The sequence below is a fragment of the Brachyistius frenatus genome, unplaced genomic scaffold, assembly GCF_029030835.1.
Source record: "Brachyistius frenatus isolate BFR_SWC_R1_liver_20210118 unplaced genomic scaffold, ASM2903083v1 Contig_19, whole genome shotgun sequence".
In the NCBI taxonomy this organism is placed as follows: Eukaryota; Metazoa; Chordata; class Actinopteri; family Embiotocidae; genus Brachyistius; species Brachyistius frenatus.
In genome coordinates, this window is record NW_027210618.1 from 1,143,564 (window position 1) to 1,168,906 (window position 25,343).

The following is a 25,343-nucleotide window of genomic DNA, read 5'->3' on the forward strand; positions in this document are numbered from 1 at the left end:
TACATTTTTCTCCAGCTCCTGCTGATGTGGAAGGGAATGCAGAGACAGCTACAGTGGTGGATTTGTTCCCCTGGACAGAATATGAGTTCAGGGTTATTGCTACCAACACTCTGGGGACTGGAGACCCAAGCAGCCCGTCACTGAAAGACAAAACCCTGGAATCAGGTGAGAGTGTGTCCTGACTTGGGACCAATATATTAACTCAAGGTTTACAGAATAAAGAATCAGAATGACTTGAAAGGTCATGAAGTAGAAAGAAAAAGACATGTGATCCGACAGTCCAGCTTTCCACTCTGCTATTTATTCGTCGTCGTCCTGTTGCACTGTTTACTTATGTTAAGTATCGCTGTAGAAGTGAGTCAGCAGAAATCCCATCATGCTGCGCCTCCTGGAGCAAAACCATGCTGCCAAGCTCACCACACAAACCTCTACAAATGAGCACTTTGGTGAAACTGTATACTGAAATTCAATTATAAAATGGGAATCACAGACCTACAGTAACCTCTCTTAAAAAAATAATCATCAATTGAAAGTGAGCTACTGGACTCGAGGTCAAACAAGAGAACTTGTCCCTCTCCCTGAGTGGCAGACTCCCTACATGGACGTTAAGGTGTTGCGTTTGGCGCAGGGGAGGATATTGATACTGTGTTTGCAGAGGAAGGATGTTTCAGTAACATTGCCAGAGCTAGGTTACAGCCTGTGTGGGTTGGCTTTGTTTGTGTGGCTTCGTAGCATGTGGGCTCAAGAGTTTTGCTGCTGCTGTCTCATTGTAGTTCCTGTGGTGGCGCCCTCGGATGTCGGCGGGGGTGGAGGGGCGAGCAGAGAACTGACCATCACGTGGACGGTAGGTCGGGACTTTCCAGCGGGTAAACGGGACAAAGGTTACAAGTCCATGTTAACAGCTCACAGAGAGTTTGTAGCTCAATTTGTAATAATGACATTTATTTCGTTGCACACACAGAAAAATAAAAGACAGTGGACAGCCACATTGACCTCGTATTTGAATGTAAACGTATCTGTGTTTCAGCAAAGCAACCTTTTTCCTGGCAGTATTTTACATTAATAAAAAATGGTCCACCAAAATGTCCCAGAAATAATCAAATGCATTTATTAAAAGGTCGCAGAAAAACTATAATACAGAATGCAAGTTTTTAAAAAAAAATCAAAACAATCACACACACACACAAAAAAAAAATCAGTGACTGAACTGAATTATAATCTTGCATCTCTCCGCTGCAGCCGTTGATAAATTGGATATTTTAGCATGACCATTCAATTCTAGAGCAGCTGTTCGGATGATGCGACACGTTGAGCATTTCTGTTTGTATTGTGTTATGATAAAGAATGTGGCGTCAACAAAGGAAATGATGTGTGAGGACAGATAGGGAAGAATGAGTCATCAAAGTTTCACAACAGTGTGTGCAGTATGTGTCTCCCAGAATGCAGTTACCTTCCTGAACAGTATGTAAACATCATACACTCAGAGTCCTGCTGTTAGCCCAGTATACAACACATGGATGATGGATAATGAATGATATGCATGATGTGAAGACGGGCAGCGTTAGGATTTGAATTGACTGTAGGGACTTAGTCTTGAAAGGTGTGTTAAATAAAACGTTTCCCACATACATTTTTTTTTTTTTTTTTAATGTTTTTTTGTCATCAGCCCGTACAGCCACAATACTACTATGGGTCTAATTTCGGCTACATTGTGGCCTTCAAACCCCAAGAAGAAAACCAGTGGAAGAGGTTGGCAGTAGCTGATCCCCAGGCCAAGCGTTATGTCCACAAAGACTCCGACATTCCTCCTTTGACAGAGTTCCAAGTCAAAGTTAAAGCGTTCAACAACCAGGGAGAAGGACCCTACAGTCTGACAGCCATCATCTATTCTGCACAGGACGGTGAGCACTGAAGAGATTCACAGCTCTCAACACTCTCAACCGTAGAAGGGAAAATGTGCTAAACTGACCTCAAAACATCGCGGATTAACCTGGTCGATTTAGTCAGAGTCAGAAAATGTAGAAGCCTTCAGTACGCCAACACTCTGCTATTTTAATCTGTCAGTGTCAGATACTTATCACGACCATGGTTTTCTATGGAGTAGGACCCTTTTCAAATTAGTTCTCATGTATAGTTATGAGGAATTTTAATACCCCTTGAAAGTGAACCCCCCCCCCCCCCTCTCTCTCTCTTCCTCCCTCCCTCCCTCTCCCTCCCCCTCCCTCCCTCTCTCTCTATCTCTCTTTTCTTGTGTGGTGATTATAATGATCCATGTAGCATGAACCAGAAAGCTGATAATTCGCCCGAGGATGCAAAGCATTTTGCCTAGTTATTAACTTTCACTGACAGACAGTCGAGATAACCACTGGCAACCCAGACATGATGGGTTACAGAGATGCCCCGCTGCCATGGTAACGCACTTAGGCAACGCTTGCCTTTTGAGGGCCTTTGATTTTATAGTCACGCGTTCAAAGCGCTCCGTCTCCAAGCAAACCTGTGACCCGTTTGTGTGCGTGTGCGTGCGTGTCTTGTTTCTGTCTGTTTGCTTCAGCGTTCAACACAGTGAAAATGTTTGATGGGATGTTTGTTCAGGGCCCGGTGCCAGTGTGACAATTTAACATTGGAGGAGAGTTTCCTGGCAGGAGTAGCCTCCAAACAGTGTATAACTGCCTCATAAGTCATGGAGCAGTGTGTGATGATCCAGTGAAGGAATGCAGACAAAGAGAGATGTCAGTCCAGTCGCTGCAGGGATTCATTTGCATTTCTAAAATGATGCCGCTGAGAGATTACGTTTTTATAAGAGCCAAAAGACACAAATGAGGAAACATTAGTTTATGGTCAGAGTAATGACTAAACATATTCATACATATAAAATATGCTCTTTTGTGTGCGATGTGAAAATTACCTTCTGGGACATGACCATAACCTCAGTCTCTCCTACTGTAACCTATTTACCACACTGTCCTTTGGGTCTCTCCTCAGCTCCATATGAAGCCCCTGCCATTGTTGACGGCAGGGCTCTCTCTGCTACAGTAGCCACTGTGTCGTGGTTGCCCCTCTCACAGACTAATATAGATGGATACCAGGTCAGTAGGAAATTTAACTGCGGCATTATTGTAAAGTAGGTTAGGTTAGGTAGTTACTTTATTAATCCCCAAGGGGAAATTTTGTATTAAGTATGCACCTACTATGCTGCAGGTGTGAAAAGCACCATGTCTCAGTGTTTGGCATTTTTTTTTTTTTTTTTCTGATTTGGTTTAAGCTACTGCATCTAAAACAAAAATAAAGTTGCTAAAAGTCTCTGAAATATAAAAACTATATTTTTCTGAGGTCTTTTTTTGCTTTACAAATAAAGAATATTATTGAAAATGTTCTCATTTTAACACCCATTAGTAAAAATTGCATATCTGGTCTCTGTAATTTAGCCTTGTCTCTACCTTGATGCACTATTTCCATATTTTGGGAAGTACGCTATTTACATTGTGTTGGAGAGTTGGGTACAAAAAACCCGGATACAGCTCTCTTTGCAGCCAGCAGGCGGCTAGTGTAGCATCAAAACTATGATTAAATGTGATAGCTGATTCTTTTGTTTTCAGCCAAACGGGTAGCTGCCTTATATTTAACGGAGTAGCCAGATAGCGAAAGTGCATTTTCTACATTGTTGAACTGTTCCTTTAATTTTATGACAACATTTGTCCTATCTTTAGACTGTACTCTGTGTCACTCGTACAAAAAACAAGGTGGATCCTTGCCCTCTCAGCTGTGTCTCTGTGTGTCCCAGGTGAAGTACTGGAGGAACCATGAAGACAGTGAAGGGGGGGCTCAGAGGGTTGTGGTGTCTGGCAGGGAGAACCACACCAAACTTGAGGGTCTGAAGCCCGACTCGCGCTACCTAATTGAGGTTCGAGGCTACAACTCTGCAGGATACGGGCCGCCCAGCAAACACCTGCAGATCCACACCAAGAAACCTCGTACGTTGTGCTTTAAAGTAGTTTAACATTGAGCTGCATGGAAAACAACATCAGTCATTTAAATATTACAATTCATTTTTCTTCTTTTTGTGTCTTTTTACCAGCTCCAAGTCGACCTCCTATAATAATAAGTACAAAGTTAAAGGGCCAGTCAGTGAATATTGCCTGGGAACATGTGGAACCGCTGGCTAATGAGTCATCAATAGATGGGTACCGAGTGAGTACAGTTCAACATTTTTTTTTTACTGTTACTTTTCTGTAGTGAAACAGTAACTGCCGGAAAGCTTACATTTCTTACGCTGCGGTAATGTACATGTTTGTGTACCCAGGTGCTGTACAGGCAGCAGGGCCACTCCACGGGCACTCTGTACACAACCAGCAAGCGGTACATAGAGCTTCCCCGGCCCGTAGATGGAAACTATGTGGTGGAGGTCCGGGCACACACGGAGGGAGGAGATGGGGCTATGGCACAAATCAAACTCACAGGTAACAGCCAGGCCTACTGCGGGTTCATTAAAGTACTGTACGATTTAGGTTCTTGAGTTGGATGCATTGCTTCATTTCTTTTGTTTTCAGTAAACGTGTGTCCTTGTTCTGACAGTTTTTAAAAAAAAGTGGAGTGTAGGTAGCAGAAGAGACTCGACAAAAGCCACTGAATTAGAAGAAGGAGCCTTCTCTTCCTTTCAGTGGGGTCATCTGTTCAGTGAAATTAAATGTATTGAGTTTGAGTGATCTCCCGTGAAAAACATTATGCCATCTTCACCCACATTTAGTTTCACATCAGCGAATATAAAAAAAAAAAAAATCATGACTTCTGTCATCTAATGACATTTTAAATCCATAGTGCTGAGGTGAAACACTGACTGTTCATTCCTGACCTGCCCTTTGCTGCTGGGATTACCAGGTTCAAAGTTGGCAGCACGTTATCATTTGTCACAGCTCGAGGGTTCCCCTGGGCCAGATGTAGAGCTGTCACTTTAGGTTTCATACCTCAGATTGTGGGGCTATGATGGTCCGTGACTAAAGCCTTGATAACCCACTGACTGGATCCTCTCGCTGGCTGATGGACTGACAGGTGGGCTGACTGGATAGAGGAGGCCTTAAGCCTCTGTAATTGATCTTGATGAGAAGAGGAAACCCCCCTCCCCCCTCGCCCCCCTGCGGTTTTCCTTATCCCTTATCATTCAGTCCAGACCCCACCTGACAGCTTGATTCCACAGACCTTGGAATTTAAGCCGTGAGGGATTTCAAATGGAGGGCATTGACAAATAGAGGGGCATTTAAGGTGATCGCCACAAAGATGAGGCCTATCACACTTCACACACCAAACGTACTCTTTGGTTCGATGGATGAGGATCGGTGGGATGTGCACTTTGTTGTATTGTATTTCACCCATTAATTCTTAAAGGGACTGAAAACTAAGGACTGGGTGGCTCAATATGGGATGCCAATTTTAAATGTATGTGAACGTTGCTTTTCCAGTTCCAGGGTTTGTGGTGGATCCTCTTTTTTTTTTTGTATTATCTCTGGACGGGCCTATCCCTGCAGGAGTCTGGTGGGCAGAGTAAGACCTGCAGGGAGACTCAGCTCTGCTGGATATAAGGCGGTGTCAGTCAGACGGTCCCTTTCACTCCCTTGGCTTCCACCTGCTTGTTGTGGTTTGTTTCTACTTAAGTTAAATTAACAAAAAGATTTCTGGTAAGTGGGATGTGAGGATTCTTAACACTAGATCTATGCAGACGTGAAGCCCTGATAGTCTGAATATTTAAAATATTAACAGTGAAAACTTTTCTCTTGTTTTTCTTTCTTCTGTGTTGACTATTTGTATGTAGTTTAAAATTGAGAAATTTGGCTTCGCTGATTTATCTACAATCTGATATGAAGCTGATTTGCACGACAGTTGTTGTGAAATGGAAGTTGAATCATGATCAGAGATGGCAGATTACCTGAATAACTTGTAATTACACTGGAGACCGCGTACAAACTGATATGCGGCTCTGATAACATTTAATTAAATGAGAATCAGGTCTAACACGATGTGAGTGTTCCTGTTACTCTGTCCCGACTTGACTGCAGTTTCTTGTCTCTGCTCCGCGCTGCCGCCGCCTGCTCTCAGATTACCGGGCAACACGCGGTTCATCTCTAATGAGAATATTGTCCGTGATGCAGTACATCTGAGTAGGCTAGGCTCGGGACTCCATAGATCAGACCTGCAGGATCCCATCACTTTCTTCACCTCGCCTGCCAGCTGACATTTCTTTAATGTTTTTTTCTCAGTGATCTATGCCTCACATCCATTCACTCACACTTCACACCTCTCATACAGACATGGTTTATACTACCGACATTTCCTGCTGTATGTCACGTACTTAATGAAAACGTTTTGTATTTACAAAACGTTTAGTCTCCCTGCTTTGTCAACTCTTTGAGTCGAGGCATGACGGCGAACACTCGAGTAACATAGACCGCTTTTTTTTTTTTTTTTTTTTTTTTTTTTTTTCTTCTCTTAAATTGTTTATCTTTAAGCGAAAAAGGACATACACGCATGTCTCCTTCTCTCTCAGGTGAAGGAGTCATGGCCGCCCCGTCTCTCAGCGTCCTCTCCCTGCTCCTGGTGGCTCTTCTGTGCCTGAACCTCTGAATGTAGCGCCATCTTTGTCTTCACCTCCCATGAAGGAGACTCCTCTGGTTGCTTCTGGTCGACACCTGCGAGGACTTTGGGACTCTTTCCACAATCTTTTGGTTCCGCCCTGTAACCCGGGATGTCACGTTCCAGCTCTTCCCTTCTGGAATATGTTTGTGGAAATATAGACGGAGAAATGGAAAAATTGGAAATGGACAAAGACATTCCTTATATATCCACAAAAAGCCTCTTTGGAGGAGTGTTAAAGGAGTTCTGTCAACTTTTTAAATATATGCCTTATATAAATAACTGTACTTATCTTTCACAGTGACTTGTTTTAAAATGGATCATTAGTGAAAGTGTAAACCCTCCACTTTGCATAGGTTAGCTGTTAACGTCTTTTTACATCACAAGGCCGAACTTTTCCGATATAAAGATGCTGTATGTTCGGCTTCATTTGCTCTGTGATGTTTTGGAAAATCAATCCTACTGTGCATTCCATAGTTTAAGGTCAACAAGTAGCTGTGAAGGGTAAGTGTATGAGTTTATAAAAAATCTCTTCATGTCTTTCTTTACTTGCAGTTCAGTGGCATTTTAAAAAAAAAATAATTAAGCACACCCTCTGTTACAGAGATACAGTCAAAGCAAATCTGAACCTCTCGCATACTTGATTTTATAACAAGCGTAGAGAAAAGAGAAGTTTATGTCGTGCTAAAATAATAATTGATGCTGTTTTACGATCTAATACACTGTTGATGTTATTTGGAGAAAAGCAGACTGGTTTAACCAGCGATCATTTCCAAACCGTAACTTGAGCTTTGTTAATACTACATTCAAATTCGGGTGCACGTTGACATGCAGAGGAAGCCACAGGAACAGGAAGTGGACTGAACAGCGTGTCAAACGTGCAGTTTCAAATGCAGAAATGCAGCAAACAACATGTAATCTAAATGCTTGTGATCTCTGGTTTTATTCGCACAACTGCACCGCGATCTCAAAGCTTAGCAACAACGTTTAGGTCAGCGTTGAAATCCAGAGGGAAAACCTCAACATGTTAGTGGCACTAAACGGAAACTGAATCTCCTTTGTTTTGACTGTATCGTCAGGACCTCAGTGGTACCAGATGGTGCTTTGTAAAGAATGTTGGCATCTTATTTAATGTGAACAATTTCATTTCATCTCTCTCGTTTATGGCTTTGTGTGGGAGTCACTGTTAACAGTTATAGTGAACGGTAGCGACGCTCATAACTGCGCAATGTCCGATTCGTCTGTGGCTACTTCATATTTTCTAATAAGGCAGTTTGCCTAGCTCCTATAACAGTAATCTAGTATATTTCATTTTTCATCAGAAACAAAAAGTAAGAAAAGCCATCCATGTCCGTGGTATGAGCCCATCCAAAGCTCATGATGTTGTTTTGAATGGTTTATTTTTGTCTTTTTAACATATGACCAGAGATATATAAACATTATCAACTGTTACCGTTTTTGTTTTCGATTCCTATATTTGTATGTATTGACCCTCTGCTGGTTGGATAAGTTTAAAAGTTTATTTCCCTCAAATGGAGGAACAAATGCTGCGTTTGGAGTTCCTCTTGAGCCATGTCGTGTGTGTGTGACTGATGCCGGTCACGCATCTCCATATGTGACAATATCAATGTCCACCATAAAGTGCTTTTCTCGGTTTATCTTCATGCCACAAATCATTAAAAAAAAAAAAAAAAAAAAAGTTGCCAAATGCATGAATGCCTTGAACTTTGACATTTTGGACGAAGCGGTGGCTGAACATTGTAACATGCATGAGATCGGAGACAAAGTGACATTGCTTTGCAACAAATCGGCATCATAGCAACCGCTCAGCCTCTCGGCTTCATATGAAATACATTCCACTCCTGAGTGACATCCCTTTATGTCAGAGACAGTAGAGACCTCAGCCTAATATGTGCATTAGCTGCTAAGCTTCATTAAGCCAAGTCATCTCGTGTGAAGTCTGAGGATTTTTTTTTTTTTTAATTTTTTTTTGAAGAGAGCTTAAACTGACTAAAGGAATCTCACTCAATGAAGTTCAGAAATGGTCCTGCAGTATCGCAACACACGATGGTTGGGATTTGAAAGCGTCGTTGGTGGCGGTGGCAGCATGTTGGGCTGTCTGCTGGAGTTCACAGCTTCGCTGGACATGAGGGATGAAACCGAAACCTCTCATTGGCTGGACATGGAACAATAAAAGTGTAGTTAACTATTATATTGCTCTGCTGTTTTGTCTTGTTGTTGTGCAGTAAAGACCTACTTTTTTCATTTACAGTGACTGACGGGCGACTGAGTCTTGAGGAGTGCAGTCGACGATATGAGTTTAAAACACCGACTAAAAACTGACTGCTGATTCGGGTTTGCAGTTTTCTGTTGTGGAAAAAAGATTCTTTAAGATCTTTAACTCAAGTAAAAATACAACCATGTAAATACTCTCCTACAAAACATATAGCGGTCTGGCGTCTAAAAATTCAAAAGCATGTCATTATAACATTATTACAAAATATGTCTCTATATGTGAAAGTACTCGTTATGGAGAAAGTCTCTGGAGACGTGCACTTTTTTACAACTTGGCAACCCATAAGTTGCCCCTTTTACGAGCCTCAGACTAATTTATAGTTTCATTAAACAAAAAAAAGTTTGGTCTATAAGAATGCAAAACCTCATTAAATATTTGCAAACTAACGCAGATGCAAGTTTCGATGTCATTCAGTACAACATTTCCCATGTTTGAAAAATAGTAGCGATGCGAAGCGACATGTAAAAACGAAAACTCAAAGTCACAAATGAGCTTTCGATCATTTTCGATAATCATCTTCAGCACGTAGAGCTGCGAAGCCGTCGGGAGATTGTAGATTTTTCAATTTCCATTTCTCACCGAGCGCTTCAAAGCTCACTCTTGACTTTGCAAAAGGCAGTTTTACAACAAGGTCTGCTGAAGAGCTGGTCCCGCGCTTTCAATCACGTCACGTGATCTCCATCATATTTGTCACTGCACTACAACATTTTGTTTGTGTTTTATATTGTTTCATAGAATCGACACTACAGCTGCTTGCACTGTGTAAAAAAAACCAAAAAAACAACCCAGTATATATCCAAACTATATTTTCAAAAGTCCTAATTTAATAGTTTAGTTCACAGCAAGTCAGTTTAAGGAGGAATTCCCTGAGACTAGTCTGATTGAAGATTCAAGATTGAAGGTCACTGCAGAACATTTCCCCCCTCAGCATGTAAACAGTTCTGCTATAAACACACACACACACACACTACACAGATGTGTGCAAAAATGATAAGAAGGGCTATGCAATCCAGAAAGATCCTCCACTGGAGTTGGGGCACCAGGTGGTCTCGGGTGCTTCTCGTTCTGAGGAAGATTTAAATAAGAATTCAGCAAAAAGGAAGCCTTGCTCGAGTCTTCAGTCACTACTCCCTTGGGATTTAAGTATCTGTCACACAGCTGTAACTTCAGACTAGTTATGTGTCAAATATTCATAGCAGTGTTTCAGTCCTCATATATGTAGATAAGAGAAAGTAGTTCATCATCTATGATTCATGAGAAAATTCCGTTATCAGCTCAACTATTTGCAACAACTCCTCCATATGTGCGTTGACCCCGTTTTTTTGTTTGTTTTGTTTTTTCAGGAGAAAGCTATCCTTTACCAAAGATAATACTGAATATATCAGAGATAGTGTTTCAATCTGTGCTCCGTCACAGATAAGGCCACATGTAGGTTTCCAAGGAGAAACAGCTGTTGGGACTTTGGTCTCCTATCAGGTATCAAGCAGATGAAAAGTGAAATGATATCACTTCTCCTCATGGATTATACGTCAGACCAAATGAATCAGATTTAGATTCTTATTGCGCCTCAGATCACCTCTGGGTTTCAGTCATGGCCTTCAATACTCATTCAGTGAAATCAGCTCACGGGGAGAACAAAAGACAGAGATAACTTCTTTTTTTTCCTGCCGTGATTTAGTGGCTTATCGGCCCGAAGCATGTGGCCTTGTGTGATAGGTCTGATCCCAGGTGGCTGTGAAACACTTTCTCCGAAACACACTCGCAATCATCGGCTGCTGCTCGCTTCAGTCCCGCTGCTCCTCTGAATTACGTACTTGAAACCCATTCCGCTCTCAAATGTGGTGACTTGATAAACACATTTGGACTATGTAAAAGTAATACAATACCTACTATTTCATTTACGGTGACTGACAGGCGATATAAACATTCTTCTGACCTCCTTGCACATGTGTTTTTTGCAGACAGGTGTGGAGTCCCGGGACAGATTGTATTATTGTCTTTGTAAGCCTACACCTGTTCTCTGACGGCTCAGACGACACAAAACGCATACTTCAAAGTGGCACACACGGCAGTCTGAAACCAGACTTCTGCACACCAAGACCTGAAATGTGACGCTGTCTCTCAGATGCTTGCAGTGTCATGCTGCATCAGGCGGGGAGACTCCTGGACTCATGCAGGGGTGGGGGATGGGGGGTGGGGGCTTATAATTGAAGGTCTCCATGCAGATATTGTGTTACAGATGGGATTTAGTCATTGAAGGAACATCTGAGTCCCGTTGAGGCACATTTCATCAGTGCAGAATGTGTCCTGAAAGCAGTCTAAATTAGTTTAATAAGGGGGGAGGAGGAGGCTCAATAACCCCCCCTCTGATAATGACAATCATGGGCTGGGCTGTTTAATTGATAGTTCCCTTGTCAGTTTGAGGGATCTGCTGCCAAGTTAATCGTTTAAGGATATGCGAGAGAATGAGCGACCTCTGCTGGAGAGGATATATAACACACATCAAGCTCACGGCAGCGCCACCCATTCGGACACAATTAAATCAAACTGCACAAAACGGAGTCAGACCGCACTAAATAAAATACCAGATTGTGAAGACTGTAATTAATATATGTGGAAATTAAATGCGCTACTATGTTGACCAAATGACCGGAGAGGTCGGAGGTGATTCAGGAGAAGTTTCTGCGCTCAAACCAACGTCTCGTCATGTGGTGCGAGAAGTGGCGCAGCCCCATCGGCTCAGTGAGAGCTGCGCAGATCGCTCAAACTTTTCACTGCACTCACGCTTTCATGTGTTCAGACTTGTAAAATAACTTCGTCCCAACTCTGCGTCGGGGGGGGGGGGAGGGAAGTGGCCCGCGCAAACAATGTGCGCTGACTGCCCAACCGTTTGCGCGGAGAAGGACTCGGTCGGCAAAGTTGCAAACCCGGGTGGGATGGAGTCGCACACCAAACCGCGCGCGGGTCATCGCGGTGAAGCCGGTGGTGTTTGTCAGAGAGGATGCGGTCTCCGGCTGTCCGGTCCGAACGTCAACGGCAGAGGGGAGCACCGCTGCCTGGAGGCGCTCCGCACCGTCGCCGACGCGCTGGAGGAGAGAAGCGCGACTTTCGAGCACGGAGCCCGCATGGCGAGGCTCAGGTGGAACCGGAGGGAGCGGTCCCTGTTGGCCCAGGTGTCAACTCTTCAGAACGAGGCTCAGCTCGCCGCTCTCAAGTACCAGAGGAGACTCCACCAGTACCTGCTGCACATCAACAGCATCGCAGAGCAGGTCATTGGATACTGCAAGGTGAGAGGGGGGGAGGGGGTTGATTGAATTTCTGGTTCCAGTTTGAGTCAATACTACACGACGGGGTTGATGATATCACTGCACTTCTGTGTTTGTTGACTTCATCAGCGTGACCTCAGTACAGCTGCCGAGATGGAGAGCCGGGTATCAGACGAAGCAACGTGTGCGGAGGGAGAGCCGCAGGAAACCACCGACGCACTTCAGGTAAGACAAGTACACCCGCTCTTGTTTGGCAGTTGTGGCTGTAAGCTTCAGGACAATGCAGAAAGTTTGAATATGCTCGCCCACAGCGCCCTGAGGCGCAGTGCGCTGTCGTTTCGATTCCATGTCAGTACCACTGTCGGTGTCCAACTAAAACACTTCTTCTGGTGTTGTTGATTTTAGGATTTCGGTTGTTTAAGTGCTTTGAAGGTGCTGCTGCCTCATGTGCGCCAGGGTTTTTCTTCTTCTTCTTCCTCCTCTGTTTCACCTGCTGCCTCTGCTCAGGTTTAACCTCAAAGCCAGATAATTCTTAGTGTAAATGTTGACTTATGGATCATAGTCAGACTGAAGAATGCTTACAGTAGGTAATCTCTCTGCACGTCCTGCTTTGTGTCGATCTGTCTTTATTTTTTATTTTTTTTCCTTCGATTGAGTATTTTTATTGGCAAAGGACTTTGGTTTATATGTTGTTTATATATATATATATATATATCCCCCTGTACACTATATGATTGCACCTACTGGTCGATTAATTTACCAGCAATATATACTGAATGATCAGATAACCTCAGTGCTTCAATTATTCACAACTTCTGACTTTCATGGAGTCTGTTCATGTCATGTGACTTTAATCCGCGTTCTTCATTTTGTGCCACTTGAGAGAAGCTTCGAAAGTGATCTTGGTCATTTTTCTTTGGGTCTCGGCTGATCTGATGTTATTGTCTGGCTCTAGAGTCCAAACCTTTTGAAAAGTATTAGGGTCAGACCACCTTATCATATTCCATCCGTTCTCCAGCACATAGGAAAGAGACGATGGTTATTCCAGAGCCAAAATTTACAAGGGGAGTAATTGAGTGAGATTTTCATTAATGTACTTGATTAAATACGACATAAACAACACAATTATTTATAGAAACGAGTGAATGTAATGAATGCCTGCTGCAGACGTGGTAGAAAATATGAAATACTACATGGCTTCAACTAATGATTATTTTTTTTTATCAATGATTAGTGTTTTTTTTTTTTTTTTCTCTCTTTGACTCAAATGCAATTTCTCAAAAACCAGTCTACAATGTAAAAGATAAGGAATGCTCACAAAAAGATGGAATTGGGTGTTTTGACTTTTTTTTTCTCTTCAAGGAAGTGATTATTAAACTTGCGTTGATTAAAATTCTGTAGATCCATGCAGTAAGTTTCGAGGTTAATTCCTTCATTGTTGCAGCTTTGCTAGAGAAAAACCAATTCTACTTGGGCTGTTAATGGCTCATTGAAATTGAATTGCTTCTTGTTTGCTTCACTTCTTTTGCACAATGTTTTTTTTCAAGGCCACATGCAATTTTTTTGTAATTGCTCACAGCCTCATCCATGTCAATATGTAATTAATGTGCTGAACTGTACGGACACCATGTGGAACTGCTCCTCAGTCTTTGTTGCAGGGATTTGTTAAACCTCTCAACATGGCTGCCAGATCTAATATTAGCTCTTGTTTTAGTAAGCTCACAAAGTGGCCTAAAAGTTTGTGTTCTTAACCTTCTGGCAGGGACTGTGTTGTGTTTGGGGCCTGCTGGTGAGGCTGGATGGGTTTAATGGCAGTAATGGTCGCATAAAGTATCTCCCTAATTGCCTACAGCATGCTGTGAGTGCAACAGACTCACTTTTGATTAATGTGGAAAACTGCTCACTCTTGGCTGCCAGCGCTGGGCAGCAGCGCAGCATCTATTTTCAGCCCTCCTTTTTTCTTGTCTAAAAGCTCCTCTCTAATGCAACTTTAATAGTTTTCTCACTTTCTCAGTGTTTTCTTCTTTTGCTTTCCAAATGGATTTTCCAATACTTGAGAGAGCCTGTTTTGCAGCTCATCAAACAAAGTTTTAGAGTTTAGTGGAAATCCACTTTGCTGGGAGAGTGACGGGTTTTCTGTCTGCGTGGACAATAAAGCTGGATGACTAGTAAACATCATAGCGGCAGTTATGGATCGTCAAAGGTCCCTTGTGTGGTTGGAAAGCAAGGCTAATTGAGCCTTTATTGAGCTCCTTCAGTTTTGCCTGTCAAGTTTTCCATTCTAGTACACATTCGATGCGAAAATGGAAATAATGTTGGAATTTTTAAAACACTGATTCTCTGATTTCAGACGGAGGCGGTAAAACAAAGCTCCCTTTACATTACTGGGCAGAGACCATCTATTTATTTATTTTTTTTAAATCACAACTATTGAGAACAGAATTCAGCTCTAGTAAGCTTTCTATTGAACTTTCTTTTCCTTGACTATTATTGGAAATCAAAAGTCTCTAATCCATTTAAAAAAAAAAAAATAATAATAATTGTGAAATAGAATTTAAATCTGCACTTGATGGCTACATACAGTGGGCTACAAAATGCAACCTTAATGAAAAACATCTAAAATGCTCTGATTTCAGCCTCTTGTATGTTTTGACAAACAGCTAACTGATTAGCCCAAAAATAATCCACAGATTGATTGATCATTAAATAATCACGAGTTACATCTGAAGATAAATCTACATGCATCCGACACACTTCTTCTTCGACGGGATGTAACCCCCCCCCCCCCCAATATAATTTGGTGATCTAGTAATGATGATATGCTCCTTTACGTTAAGTCCACCTTCACTCAAACATATTTTGGTTTCTTGTCTCCACCGTGCATCAATCATGCATATTCAGAGTGTGCACTAAATTAATCTGCCGACATTAAAAAGTTTGTCTGCGCTCACCTGAAATTTGACTTTAAGGGGTGCAATAGCGAGCAGGATTTGTGTTTCAGAACTAGTTTAGCAGCCAATCCTGGTTTAATATAACCTGACGCAGCAGGTGGTTTGTTACAAAAAACACGTGAGACGTTGTGCTTGGAAACGGTTTGGAAAAGTGGAGGCACTTTCAAAAAACTACTTGTCAGTGATTGAATGAACTATCTGTCTATCATCACGGGCTAACTTCAACAAATCAGATCATTGTTGTTTTTGGAAAAACTTGCCGTCGTCATACCTGAACCACAGCTGTCGCTGCCAGCGGGTGCTTACAAGTTGATTAGTCACAAATACATAACTTGAAGCCTGGCAAGACGGATTAATGTATGATTTCATAATTTTGTGATCTTGTGAATCCAGGAGCCTCACAAGTGAAGGTCTAATTCACAGCTTGCACAAGTGTGATGTGGAAACCTGAAGGCTACGTGGCACATGCAATGGAAATGGACCTTCACGAATGCAGGACACATCTTTTATTCCATTTTTTTTAAATGAAAAATGTTGCATCTTTATAGATTTTTCGATGAGGGATGGGGTGCAGAGGTCATTTAAAGAATGGTTTACACAGTGTCGTTGAGGAAAAACCAGACCAGATACAAATGAATTATTCAAAGCGGGGTAGATTTTTACAGATCTTCACACAAACCTAGATGAGATCTTTTAATATATAGTACAGCCCCATGCACACTGCTTCGGCCTATAATGCCGTGCCTAGTAACAGTTGCTAGGCTATGATTGGACAAATGCTGCTCAGGGGACAGGTTTAGCAAACTGTTAATTGGTGGGATAATAGCTTAATATAGTGATTTACGCTTTGACTAATGGATAATAAATAAGAATAGTATCTCGGTATTTTGTGGACAGTTACATCTTTGTTAAATTATGAACAGAGAAGTATTTGAGTCTCGTGCTGAAGTCGCGCCAACGACTAAGTATGTCCACAGATGCCAGTTGTTATTTATTGTCAACAGCTTGCTGTGAGCGTGTTCAGCAGTGTGCTTGGAAAAAGAGAAATAGATTACAGAGACATAAAAATATTGTGAGACAACAGTGTACTACTGTTAAGTCCAGACTTATTTCGAGTCGCGCTGTATTTTTCCACGTACCTGAGAGATGTGCTGATGTAGATCCAGCTGATTGTGTGCTCACTGTCCTGGCAGTGAATGCAGTCTGTGGCTGTGAGTCAGGATGACAGTTCTGCTATGATGAAAAGGGATAATGAAAGGAAGGCACAGCACTGAAAGCAGCAACAGGATTAGTCAGCATTGCAAAAACATACCGACCTTCATTTTGAATACACAAATGAAACCACAGTTGATGTAAATCAATCCCACTATTCCTCTTTTCTGCAGCCAATATTCCCCAAATCCCCACTCTAAACTTGGAGTCAGCTGAAATGGTTGGAAACTGAGGGAATATTTTCATGTAATTCACACTGGATAGTTCTTTTCATCATCCATAACCAAAGCTGCTCAAACTGTTTACTGCGCAAGAGAGCAAATATCTATGTTGTGGACCCAGACTGTACCTTGTGACGCTTCATTGAAGGGTTATCGGCAGAAACACTGAGGCCTTTTCACCTGATTCAGAGTGGCAGTGCAGTAGCTTCAGTAGATCCATTTAATCATTTTTTTTTTTTCAGATCAAGAGAAAAGGGTGAAGTCAAAAGGAGTGGAGAGTGCACAACTCAAGTATCGCTGTCATCAAAATCCAATCTTGCGTGACGGGCGGAGACTAAAGCGGGCCAGTTTGTTTGCTGCCATGGCAAAAGATGACAAGAAAAGATTGCTTTGCAACAAGAGAATCTCTGCTTTTATGTCAGTTGATTTGATTTTTCGTGAAGGGTTTGACTTTCCGTGTTGGCCGGGTTGAAGGAAAAAAAGTCTAATTTAACTACCTGAGAAATACAGAATTTTTTTTTCTTTGTAATGTTGCTGCAAAGAAACGTGGCTGTCTAATGATGACATCATTTGGGTGCACATCTCTATTTACTGCCTGTCGAGACAGCTTTATAGTCTCTTTGTGCTCTAATTCCCCAAAGCTCTTTGTTTGAAAATGGAGGAGAATGCCTGGGTTCAGAATAAAGTTACTAGTTTCCAGCTTGCTGTCTGATTCCCTCAGAGACACCGCTAGGAAAGCTGGGATTGGCAGATTTGGAAATTAAAAGGATCCCACAGACCTTTTTGTTTTAAAGTCCTTTGATGTTCATGTCGAGGGGAAAACATGGGGTCGTCATGTTGTGTGTGTGTGTGTGTGTGTGTGTGTGTGTGTGTGTGTGTGTGTGTGTGTGTGTGTGTGCGCTTCAGCCCTCTGGACGTGTTTCTGTACCTGTTCTGCTCTGTTTGCCTTTTACCCAGAATTAACAGTACGCCATGTAAACTGTTTGTCCTTCGCCTGTGAGAGAGGGACCGCCCTGCTCACCATTTCCTATTTCCTCTCCAATTCGACACACACGCCAAGCTGCTAAAACAAACTTCAGCTTGCATTAATTTAGATTTATCAGTTAAGGGGAATTCGATATAGATAAGCATTTAATTATTCAACGCCACTTTAGCAGATGTCTTGTTTAATTTCTCCCTGCGTATTTATAGGCTTTCCATCAGTTGGAGGAATTTGCAATATTTTCATAGGTGTTGTTTTGGGAAACGAGATGTTTTTCCCAAAGCTGTGAGGTACATATTGAGATTAGCATATTCCAGATTCCAAAGTTGTGGATTTGGACCAAACCAACAGCAGTTGCTGCAGAGTAAATCTTTTTTTTTTTTGTCTGTTGCTGTGTGTATCTGCTCGTGTGAGTTTGCATGTGTTTACTTTGGCTGTCCAGGTCTGTTGTTTTAAGCAGGGGGTGTGAAAAAAAACAACCTTTCCACCAAAGACCACCGTGCTTGTAAAAAGGAGCACTCAGGATAAATTTGCCCCTACCTGCTGAAAGGCCCTTTTTTTTTTTTTTTTTTTTTTTTTTAAATGTTCATGGGATGCCAGTTAGTTTGGTCTGTGGTATGTTGAAGAGAGACATGAACTCAGATCAACTGTTTTGGGGTTTTCTTGCTAATAATGTAACCTTAATGAAAGTTATAATAATGGACAGTTTTTGTTGAGGTGTTACTTAAATGTAAACTTACCTCATGTAAATGTGGACCAATACAAATCAATGTGTCCTTTTTTTTAAGACTCATTGGCACCTTTGCTATAAAATATGAGCGAAATGCCAATTTTTTTTTTGGTGTAATATAAAGCTGAAGTAATTAATACACTAATCGATTAGTCAGTCAGTCAGCAGAAAATTCAAATCAGGTAATCAGTATTTTTTTTTTGTCAGAAATGTGTATCATCCTCAGGTTATTGGGCATTATGTGTCTTTTTTTAATTGAATACTTGATGTTTTCTTGGTATCAACTTCTTGAGACACTTTGTACTGTGAGAAATTTTATAGAAAAAACAATGACTTGATTAATTGAGCCAATATTTGGAAAATTAGGCATTAATGACAATGATTAATTGCAGCCCTGGTAAAATACAAATGCTACAAAGAGCAGCGACTTGACTTCAGCGCAGCTTTATTTTCATCTGACAAACTTAATTTGTGTGCTGGTGTGTATATGTCTGTGTGTGCGCGTATGTACATGTTGGCTTCTGACTAGATTTATTACAATATGGTCCCAGTATTGACTTTTTGTGTGTTCTCTGCAGATTTTCTTTTCCAGGAATGAGGTTTAAACCTCGCAGATGTTCATGTTATGTATCGCAACTCAGTCCAATGCTGTAGCTCTGCTCTCGGGTGCACTGCAGGCAGCACTCAGTGAACAGAGTGATCGATCATTTCTTTATCCAGGAGGAGAACACTTGGCTTCACTCGCACTGTAGCCGGTCGGTCTCTTCTGCTTCTCTGTGAACTGCAGTGAGAAGCTCAGGATTCAACAGTCAACATGTGGAAAAGAGCCTAGTGTCAAAGAGGCTGTAAACTAGGAAGCTGAAAAGACACTGATGAAGTTTCCAGGTCCCTTCCTGGTGCTGTGTATTCAAGTTTCTCACTGTGTAACTGCTCACATGTTCACAGGTCATAACGTATACCTCCTACTCTACATATAATTGATGTCACGGAAAGCTCTGCTGTACACAAGAGCTCTCGTGCAACCAAACACTCGAGGAAATGCCTTTGTTGTGAGGTTGATTCACCATCCAATTATCTGTGGTCAAATCCAAATTCATTCGCCCCCTATGTTCCCATCTATAACACCACTGGGGGGGGGGGAGGGGGGGGGGGGGGGGGGGGGGGGGGGGGGGGGGGGGGGGGGGGGGGGGGGGGGGGGGGGGATTGGGGGGGGTTTGCTTAGTCAGCAACCTGATTGCCTTTTGAACTCACGCAGACCCACTGATTTCCTCTGGGTTTGATAAGCATGTGGCTCAACCTACAGCTGGTAAATGGAGATTACGCTAAAAGCCTTGAGTCAGCATGTACACACGTGTGCGCAGCCAGCTGCGTGTGCATATACACACACACACACACACACACCGCACTGGTCACTCTCTCATCATGGTTCTCGGCACAGCTTGTAAGGCCTGTGTAATGAGGTAAAGTTATGGTTAGACCTTCCACAGTGAGCGCTAAGAGCTCTCCTACCAAGGTAAAAGCAACACGGTCAGTTCCGGTATCATGAAATGATAACAAGTGTTGTTGCAGGGTTATTTTCAGCATGCGAATCATCATTTCAAGTGTTTATTTTGATGATTAATCAAGTAATTAGATAAGAAAAATCAAATAAATGCGCCCGTTCCTGGTTTTCCTGAATAAAAGCAACATGAATTACGTGCTGAAGTACTCAAGTCATTCATGCGCTGATGAAACAAAGCTTTTATTTTTTTATCCCCAGATTTTAATTCCGCAAATGATTTGAGTTGTTTGAGTAATTATTTTGGTCGTGGCCACTAATGCGTTTGAACAACTTTGCGTCGTTGTCGGCACTGAGCCGTCTGGACACAAAACTGTGTCCTTACACTGTTGAATTCATGACCGAGAACCTTGAGTTTGAAATGCCTCTGAGGATTACTGTACGCGGGGCTTTTGTCAGAGAAGACCATGACATTACCGCTGGCCTTTCAGTGGACGTGCATCATCATCAAGGCTCCATTCGTGCAGACTGTATTTATCCATCTGCAAAGTGAATTGAGGCTGCCTCTGCTTTTGTCGACAGGAGGATTAGAGCTTAATGACATCTGGGAAGAGGCTGCCGTATAGTCAGAGAAACAACTGTACAATGGGAGGCTGGCGCAGTGCATTAAGGAGGTGTTGAGGAGCGGGACGTAAGCCTGTGTAATATGCCAGGTGCGTCCAGGGTATTAGCAAACACTGGCACGGCACTGTGCGCCTGCCAAGACAAGGGATCAAAACAAGCCCACTGCTTTGAGTCTCTGCTCTCATTCCATCTCGAAGGCCAACGCTCGTCTGTGTTGGAAAACAGTCGAACATTTTGTCTTAAATCTTCACTCGCATTAGCATATGAAATTTCTGGAAATACAGGCACATGTGCACGAGGTCAAACAACACAGACGGTACACGCACGCGCACGCACGCGCGCGCACGCACGCACAGGCATATCTCAGAGAAATTGTGATGCTTATCAGTTATCTCTTGTGGTAGCCAGCCACGCAGAGAGTTTTGGTTTCATTTATCTGGCTTTGACGGTCATATGTGTCTTTGAGATTTCCGCCTGCTCCCCACAAAGAAGGGATTGTGGTGAAAACTCTTTAATACCATCTTTAGAGTTAATGTCCCCTTTACTGGAAATGGTTTTCACTGACGGAGCTTTCAAAGGGACTGTTATATCTTCCGAAGACACTGTTGACAATGAAGTGATATCTGGACAACTTCAACCAAAACGGTCTCTGTATTTGATATTGCCAGGAATGAGTGAGAAAATATGTTTTTTTTTAGTTTTTTTTTAAATTTGGTCTTTTAGGAGTTGTTATTTTTGGAGGATCTGAAAATGAAGCAATAATGAAGATAATTCAAAGGATACTTTGACATTAATTTGGATGAGATCAATACCACTCACACAAGCATCTCTCAATGAAATGCCAAATGAAACTGGGGCCAGCAGCTATGTAGCTTAGCACAAAGACAGGACACAGTTTGAAACCATCTGGCTATGGCGCTTTTAAGCATGCTAATTGGTGTCTTTTGGACATCATTCGTCCAAAAGACACATAAAGTATGGGATAATGCTGAAAGAACATTTGCACGAGATTGGATCAGCTGGAGGGATGCAAGCTCTAAACTCTACACTGCTGTGATTAGTTGCTTAACTGTCAATCAGCTTGCCTCTAACCCTACCTCGAACCTTAACCCTCCCACAATGTAACAACAAATCACAGGAAGAGCGTCCCTCCCTCTGATCCAATCCAGCACCGCCCCAAGTAAATCCCTTAAACATTCAACATCTTCCTAAAGATATTAACAGTATAAACACTGTAATTCCTCCTAAAACCTTACAATAAACATGTTCAGGAAAAAAAAAACTCCTCGTTTAAACTATTAAGAATAAGAAAAAGCATCTCCCAGCAGCAGTCTGTTTCTGTTCCTTTTGCCTTACGACATGCTGATGACTTCTATGCTCATAATGTGAGGTGGCTGATATCATGTTATTATATAATCTTTATTAAAATGTCGAGGAGATTTCTTTCCTGCAAACATCAATGACTAGGACAATTAGCCACGCTAGATGTTTCTTCCTTTCTAGTATTATGCTCCGTAAAAAGTAAGGACACTTTCCAAAATGATTCCTCATGGTTAACATAAAATCCCTGACTGTTGGAGACTGCACATTTTTCGAGTTGTTAGTCTCCATGAAATCCTTTTTGTTTTACATTTGGGCAGCTAAATTATAAAATGAAAAACCAGGCCCTGTCTTCCAGTAATGTTTTCTCATAATGATCATTTTTGTTTGTTATTTCTGGCTCAAGAACTTGCCTTTCCCAGAAAACAAGCCTTTGAACAGTAACAATAGAGAAAGCTCTACAAGAAACATCAGATCTCAAGTCTTCCTCATCACAGTGAATGAGTGGCTTCCTCCAGTAATCGCCCGAGTGATGTTTCCCCGTTGTGGCGTGACCTCTTAGTTAGTGACAGGCTTAGTGTTACTTTAGCAGCCAGATAGAGCAGCCTAATTCAATTCCAATCATCGCCTTCATGTTATTGCTGGAACTGAGAAAGGTTTTTAATTAGCGAAATGGACTTGCAGAGAAATTGAGTATAAATATTCATTATGATTGCTGTTGTCCTACAGATAGAGCTGAGGTTTAATCCTCATAGTTTCAACCTCTTGAAAGGCAAGTAATTATTTCAAGCAGACTTATATGTTCTTTTTTCAGTAGCCGATAATTGAAATCGTAAGCATTATACAGTGATTTCATAGTCAGAGACTACATCAGCTACACTATTAATGTCTCGGAGATGATCCTGTGGGCTCATGTGTATCCTTGACGATATGTGTTGAATGCGTTTCTTTTCTTAGAAAAGAGTTACAAAGAATATTTTTACATCTTTGTTTGCCAACGGGCAGCTGCTTTCTTTCTTACGATTCTTAATGAATTGCTGTGTTTCTTAGAAGTAATTCGTAAGGAAGAATTTGTATTTGTAGATGATGCTCGTGCACATGGATGACATGCAAAGAAAATGTGGATTTATTGGGAAAAACGTTGCTGCTTAGCTTCCATTGTGGCCACTCCACAGACTACCTTTTAAGTGAGAGCAACAAGTGGACAAATATACATGAACTGTTAATACGAAGCAAGAACTTTTGGTGATTGAGCTTCTTGCAAAGATATTTGTGCAAATTGTTGAAGAGAAATTAATGTCAGTGTTTTCTGCCAATATACACACTTGTTCATTGGCGAGAGGGAGCATATGAGAGTGCAGCAGCCTCAAATGTGTGCGAGTTAGAGTTTGCAGGGTGTTTTCACAGGGTAGTACACATACGTCAGTGTTTCTCTGCTTCATTTCCTGCTAAGTGATCTCCGCCATGCAGAACAAGAGCCTGATAGCAATCTGCATGTGTGTTTGTGTAACTCCCACCAACAGTGAGACAGATATATTGGACCACAGTACAGCTGGTGGTTGTTGAGTCAGCATGTTGTGGTCACAGCACTGGTGTTGGTACCAGACCTCCATCTGGTTGCGCCGAGAGAGAGCCACGGCAATCTCTCACTACATCTGATTCGATCTCGGCGCTCCAGATTGGATTTGGCTTCGCTGCAGCGTCTCCACATTGAGAGCACAATGTTTTTGCACATCATGCGTTTCTTATTAAGTTGCAGCTTGTTTGGCAGATTTCGTAGAAACCAAGCAGAGCAGGTTTTGTGGTGGATATGTCCCCTGTGTGCTGACTTCGGATCAGTAGGTAGTATCCAAATACCTCCCCAAGTGGTGCCAAGGCTGAATGCATGTGGGAAATGTAACAGCAGTATCTCACCAGCAGATGGCAGAAAGTACACATGTGTGCAGGCACTCAGTTTATTTGCAGCTCTACACAGATTTTGGGAGCATTGTTGAACTTCAGTTGGGATAAATGGGGGACACATGGCTTCCTGAGATGTTAATGTTTGTCTGCAGATGTGACAGCTGACATCTGATCCTCATACATGTGTTTCTGTACTTTTGCTCCAACCGTGGTCCTCAGACAGTGTTCCTTATTTGGGTTTTTCAAACTGTAAAAAATAATTAAGGAAAATGAAATATGGGTTTTAAAGTTTGATTTGATAATTATGTGACTTAGAGGGCAGGTACCATCTAGTGTCTGCTTGCACATGTTCATGCAATGTATTCCTTTAAACCTGAATTGTGTCTTCCCGCTGCACGGAGACAATTTTTCAAGACACCAATGTAAAGGAGCAGCATCTTTGCAATACTTGAAAGGATGTGGTGTTGGTGTGTTGCTGTGCTCTCTCTCATCTCTAGTTGCCTCTCGATCCACCAGGATCACTCATCTAAGCTGCATATGCACACTTCTTCTCTGTGCATTCGTATGGAATGGATCATGTAGCCCTCGCTTAACAGCAAGCCAACATGACTTTTGTGTTATATTTCACACACAGTGGGTGTAGAAGTGATCATACATGGCTATAGGATGAAAAAACAACAACATATGTACTGTGAGAAACTCAGTAGAGAAGTATGGTATGGATTATTAATAGAAACACTTTGGAGTGTTGATCTTCAGCTGTTTAACAGTCTCCACCGGCCACATTGACCCGCTGGGAGAACCAAGACAGGCTCTCTTGTTGTTTTCCCCATTAGCTTGCACCAGTTGTTGATTAAGTTTCAATAGACTCTCACTACTTGGTTTCCTCCGCTTAGCCTCCTAATGAATGCCAGGGATGATTTGGCTCCGATTGTCTTCCCTCATCACTGCAAATGACCACTGAATGCTGCTGCATTGTAAAATCAATAGCCTTGGACTATCAGAGCCTCAAACACTCGCAGGTTACTGATTAGAGTGATTTGAGGTGTTTAGCTGTGTGTGTGTGTGTGTGTGTGTGTGTGTGTGTGTGTGTGTGTTTTTGGCTGTAAATGTGTGGGAGAGAGAGGGAAATGAAGGAAGACAAAGTGGTGGCGTGCGTGTGCATAAAGTGCGAGAAAGAAAACAGGCAAAAGCGAGAAATAATGATTGCATGTATTTTCCTTTACACGCAGGATTTTTACCTTCAAAAAGCTGCTTTGGAGCTATTAGAAAATCTCTGTCCATACAAATGACAGACATTTCCTTTTCCCAATATAGCGAGGGTTTAAGTCGATGTTAGCGAGCAATCTGTGGCTAATCAAAGTGAATAGTTGGCCCCTTGCTGCAGGGAGCAGCTGTACTCCTTATTGTTTTTTGGACCCGTATAATTGGCTTGAGGTGATACACACTGGAAACGCATAGAGAGACAATATTTTCTTGTCCTTAATTCATTGTTTCTTTGCGGTACATAAAATTCACCAGGCCAGTAGTGCAAACCAGTGGAGATAATAAGACTTTGTTTCTCACCCTCATTCAGTGTATTGAGTGATTCTATAGTTTGCTATTCTCTTTGTCTTGAGTCAGCTGCCTGTTGGAGGGGGAACCTGACGTGATTCATCATTTTGGTAGTGTGCTCATAGAATTTTTATTCCAGTTTCACCCTCCATTTCTTTTTTCCTGC

The 25,343-nt window shown here is 42.1% G+C and overlaps 2 protein-coding genes across 4 annotated transcripts in view; both read left to right on the plus strand.

The window, feature by feature from the left end:
- The window catches only part of cntn1a (contactin 1a), a 69,743-nt gene extending 60,913 nt beyond the window's left edge, over positions 1 to 8,830 (plus strand). For all 3 annotated transcript variants that reach the window (XM_069695251.1, XM_069695249.1, XM_069695250.1), the window contains exons 17-24: positions 16 to 165; positions 774 to 844; positions 1,667 to 1,901; positions 2,983 to 3,086; positions 3,782 to 3,971; positions 4,076 to 4,188; positions 4,301 to 4,457; positions 6,536 to 8,830. In XM_069695251.1, the coding sequence (XP_069551352.1) occupies positions 16 to 165; positions 774 to 844; positions 1,667 to 1,901; positions 2,983 to 3,086; positions 3,782 to 3,971; positions 4,076 to 4,188; positions 4,301 to 4,457; positions 6,536 to 6,612 (1,097 nt within the window). In that variant the 3' untranslated portion in view covers positions 6,613 to 8,830. The remainder of the gene's footprint in view (positions 1 to 15; positions 166 to 773; positions 845 to 1,666; positions 1,902 to 2,982; positions 3,087 to 3,781; positions 3,972 to 4,075; positions 4,189 to 4,300; positions 4,458 to 6,535) is intronic.
- Positions 8,831 to 11,842: 3,012 nt separating this feature from the next.
- The window catches only part of LOC138619050 (PDZ domain-containing RING finger protein 4-like), a 123,695-nt gene continuing 110,194 nt past the window's right edge, over positions 11,843 to 25,343 (plus strand). The window contains exons 1-2 of the mRNA XM_069695252.1: positions 11,843 to 12,204; positions 12,313 to 12,408. Of these exons, the coding sequence (XP_069551353.1) occupies positions 11,854 to 12,204; positions 12,313 to 12,408 (447 nt within the window). The 5' untranslated portion in view covers positions 11,843 to 11,853. The remainder of the gene's footprint in view (positions 12,205 to 12,312; positions 12,409 to 25,343) is intronic.